Consider the following 4,990-nt stretch of genomic DNA (forward strand, 5'->3'; position numbering starts at 1 on the left):
TTAAAATAAAAACACTTAATACAACAATTGAAGAGATATTATACAAGGTCTTTAAGCAAGTCGTAGCTAAATTGTTGTTATATATTCGGTTTATAAACAATTTCCATAATATGCACATATTCACATATATTATAATTTGCTAAGACCTATACCTATATATGATATGATTTCTCGGTATTTACAATAACAAAATAATGATAGATAGATACTGTATGTTAATTACTTGGATGTTTCCTTACACTTTTATTTCATTAATTTTATTTTTTTTTGTTTTACTCATAAAACCTGATTTTAGGGATCTATTCACATTTTATGGATCAAATCTAACACAAACAACTAATTCTATCAATTATTGTAAACATTTCAGATTCAACTGTTTAATTTATTTTAGATTCAAGCATTTACTCACTCGAAACCAATTCGTTTACTTAAATCTCATAACGTTTACACATATTATCTAGTATCTCTAACTTTAGTTTGGATGGTACGTCGTGTAATAACTGGGTTAAAAAAATATTCACCTAGTGAAGAGGTCAAAAATATACCACAAGCTACAGAAACTCGTAGATATTTCTATTATATCTATCAATCATATCTATCAATTTGCTCATATGTATCTTTACAAATTATTTTTGGTATTATTATATATTGAGTTTCCGCAAGTAAAGACTTCTCTAGAAATTATTATGGTGAGGGTATAGAGTTAATGATTGAATATTTATTGTGACTTATTTTTTATGATACTTGCACTTAGATACAGCTGTCTTAAATTATAAGTTTTATTATTGAAACCAAATAGTTTCAGCTATGAAGTGGCAAAGATGGAGCTTTCTAAAAATCGTCCCCATAAATAATATCATAATGAGCGTACATGAAGCTTAGTCATTCTAAAATTATACTTAAAAACATATGTAATAAGCCAGTATTTATATAATAGAAAAATTAAATTGATAAACATAAATTCTTATTACTCTTTGTGTACTTAAACAAATTAAACTAACAAATAGACATAAATATACGAGTATATTCAGTTTTTTTTTATGTTTGAAGCAATCATAGAACTTTTGAGTAGTACACACAAAATTTATTTAGACTACAGTTTAAAACTTCTCATAGTAATAAAACAATAAATACTGTTCTGTTTTTCCAGGGTATCCAATATACATATGAATTTTTGTAGTTATTTACATCAAATCCTTACATATGGCCTGATCCACCTGCTTATATAGCCAAAATTAAAACAGTTTAATTACCGCTACGTTATATCCTCTCTTCTTTTTTTTTAACTTTCTTCTTGATTCTTCTTCGTGAGTTAGTGCTATTACGCACTTTTATTCTATAATGACTGGGAGGCTTATCTCTACCTCACACTAGGCTTTAACTAGGCTAAGTCATTTATTTGTCTTTTAGTTGATGACGGAGCTTAAATTAGCATATCTTCCTGAGAGTCCAGAAGTGGACTTGAGGATTGTTAGGGCGGGGTTAAGTAGCGTATCAATTTTAAAGAATAATTGTAGAGCTCTGTCTCTGATATATTTTTTCACTGAGTCAATCCTAAGATCTGTATGTATGTCTGTTGATCTAATATACCATGGAATCTTAAACAGTCTTCTTAAAGCCAGGTTTTGTGCTATCTGTAATTGCTTTATGGTAGTATTTCAGGCTTTGCTATATGTAACACATCTGTACAGTAGAACAATAACAAAATACTTAACTTTAAAATTTTATATTGATGTATTACCTATACGTTTCGATCAATAAACTGTTATGTAGGCTGGCTAGCTCTATATATTGGTACCCAGTATTTTTGTTTGACACACGCCAAAAAAAAATTTATAAAAATCAAACTAATATTTAAACAATTGTCTAATTATGTTCTAGTATTAAATTTGGTACTAATGTCGTATAACTGTTTTATTTAATTATATTTAATATGAAGCAAAAAATCAAAATACCATGAAAAAGCTTAACCCAAGAACGGTACAGAATTGTGACAAGCTCTTACAGAAGTTTGCTTATTACTAGAAACTATTTATAGAGTTTAAAATAATTTATGAATTAGTTAATTTATTAATCAAGTAGTTAATTAATTCTCTTCTGGAAGTGATTAAATGAGCTTTACTACGAAATACTGAAAGCAAAAAACTTAGTCGTATAGGTGTTAAAACCTTTCCGAATACATTTATTTCTTTAGCGGATTTATAACACAAAACAAATGTTTTAATATTTAAATAATATATTTTTTTGTTTAATTTAGCATTTTATATTAACTACAGACAAAAACGTTAGAAAGAATTGAAGTGGTAAGCGTATAAATACCACGAAAATGGCTTGAATTGAAACATAAAGCAGTTAAGATTTGAACAGCAAATATCTAAGACCAAGTTTCAAATTTCTATTCAAAGAAATATCATGAAAGTTACAATTGTGTTTTTGTGTGCCATTTTTGCAACATTTACATTACAAGCATGGGCACAAGAAGTGGATGGAGAAACCGGTGCTGGCGATGGTGGTACGGACACTGCTTCTGGTGGAGGTGATTTTGGTTCCACTAGTGGTAGCGAAACTGGTGAAGGCGGTGGTTCCGGTGGAGGTAGTACCGGTGGAGGTGGTGCAGGTGGTGGTGGTGGTGGTGGTGGAAACAGGCCTAGCGGTGGTAATAGACCAAGTGGTGGTAATAGACCAAACAGGCGACCAACAGGGGGCAATAGAAGACCAAGCAACGGTAATAGACGTCCAAATAGAAGACCAAGTAGTGGTGGCAATAGGCGCCCAAGCTCAAGTAATAGAAGGCCTTCCAATAGCAGAAGACCCAACTCAGGTGGTAATAGAAGGCCAGGCAGAAGACCTAGCGGAGGTAATAGAAGACCACAAAGAGGTTAACATTACTGATATTTCAAAGGCTTTATCAACAGTTCATGTCATTACAATATTCGAAAATTAATAAAATTAACAAGAAATAAAATGTGAAAAAAAATCCAAACTGTTTTCTTAGTTGCTGTTCATCAGAACAAAAAAAAAAAGCAAAGAGGGTTAAACATTTAAAAAAATTGTGCGTTGCTTAGCATTTGAACAAATATTTAAATATTTGATTTATAAAACAGTCAATAATGTACTAAATAAATTTTTAATTAGACTTGCTAATATATAAATACCTAAGAAATCTTCAAATCAGCACAGTCTATTAACAGTTCTAAATTAAAACAACTCTAAATATGAAAATAACAATTTTGTGCTTCATTGCTATTGCTCTGTTCGCGATACTAGCCTCACAGCAGGTATCAGCGCAAAACAATGATGCGCAAACTTCCGGCACTGGTGATGGTTCTAACACAGGCACTTCAAGTACTGGTACTGATACTGGTACTGGCACAAACACAGCTACAACTCGTAGAACTACCCGAAGGACAAGCAGAAGACCCAGCAGCAGCAAAAGACCAAGTAGTAATAGAAAACCCAGCAGCAACAGACGTCCAAGTAGCAACAGAAGACCAAGCAGCAATAGAAGACCAAGTAGCAATAGAAGGCCAAGCAGTAATAGAAGACCCAACAGCAACAGAAGACCAAGCAATAGCAGAAGACCATCAAGAGGCTAATTTAATAATTTAAGAATCTATAGCATGGAACCTCAAATTTGAACCTAAATATATAACTTTATAATTTATCTATAGATCTAATTGATCTGTGCATTGTCTATGGAAATAAAATTCTTATTAAGAATTAAAAAAATTATTGCTTTTATGCTTTGAAACTAAAACTACTTTGTCTGAACAAAATATATCTAATTAATTGGAGATTCTGGGCTACCACCAATATACCTATTAGTATGGAATTAGCTTCATAGAGTTTATGTTTAACTTTGAATATATATAATTATTTTTATTTAATATTTAAAACTTGGAACTTTAGCATTGAAAATTTGTGCAGCCTTAGTTACTTGTGAAAATATACGATTTGTCATGACTTCTAATTTGACAAGCACGAGTTCTAAGCCTGGCACTTGCAGTTCAAACAAATTATATACAGACTGTAAACTAATTTCAAATTAAAATGAATGTGAGATTTTACTCTCTTGTGCAATAATGTCTGAAATTACTTTAAAAATTTGTAATTTTGTAATTTTTACTACAGAAATTATACACATCCTTGATTAGATATTGTTGCATAGTAGAAAAAAATGTGCAATTACATTAGTGAAATTGAAATTATATCTTATAAAAGAAATGATTAGCGTAAATAAGGATATGAACTCTACTTAGTTGTAGAGGGTAAAAGCATTTCAACAATGAAAATATATGCTACTTTGTTGTGTATTCAATAACCATGAGTTATTACAGTATTATAGGGAATTAAATTTTGTGAACAATTTCATAGAAATTATTTATACAGGTATATACTGTTAAATATATCAGCTGTACTTATCCAAGGAAATTATACTCTTCATATCGAAAGAGAATTAGCTAAGGGTCAAGAGTAACATGCTCTTAATATCGAAGCAAAGTAAACCAAGGGTTGATACAATTTCAAACAGATACAATGGAAAATTCTATTTTAACCCAGTCAAGATGCAACAAAACCTCATTGGAGAACAACAACGGTAATAACTTGTATAGATAATGTATAGATAATTTAGAAAAAAAGGCAACTTGCACAACTAAGTTATTAATTATATTGTTAATAAGCAATAACTCTTTTTTTAGATCTATCTCTCAAACTTTTTAGATTTATAACAATCTGCTATATAGATAATTTGCAGAAGACATCTAGTCTTATAAGTGTAAATATCACAACAATAGCAACTACAACCTGCTGTATGTTTAATTCGTAGTTAATATACTGTTAATCTGATCATATCTCACAAATTATGACAAAAATAAACTTATATAAATAATCTGTAGAAACTTTTTTTATTAGACACATCTCTGTATATTAAGAGTTTACTAAAAATATCTATTCTAATAACAATATAAAATTATTATACATAATTTAA

At 30.0% G+C, this 4,990-nt stretch overlaps 1 protein-coding gene across 1 annotated transcript; it reads left to right on the plus strand.

Moving 5' to 3' along the window:
* Window positions 1–2,412: 2,412 nt before the first annotated feature.
* On the plus strand, window positions 2,413–3,596 carry LOC119667164 (protein SPT2 homolog). Its single transcript, XM_038076453.1, has 2 exons — window positions 2,413–2,857; window positions 3,268–3,596. The coding sequence occupies exons 1-2, from the start codon at window positions 2,413–2,415 to the stop codon at window positions 3,594–3,596; spliced, it is 774 nt and encodes a 257-aa protein (XP_037932381.1).
* The last annotated feature ends 1,394 nt before the right edge of the window (window positions 3,597–4,990 follow it).

Source organism: Teleopsis dalmanni, chromosome 1 (assembly GCF_002237135.1).
Source record: "Teleopsis dalmanni isolate 2A chromosome 1, ASM223713v2, whole genome shotgun sequence".
NCBI classification, from domain to species: domain Eukaryota; kingdom Metazoa; phylum Arthropoda; class Insecta; order Diptera; family Diopsidae; genus Teleopsis; species Teleopsis dalmanni.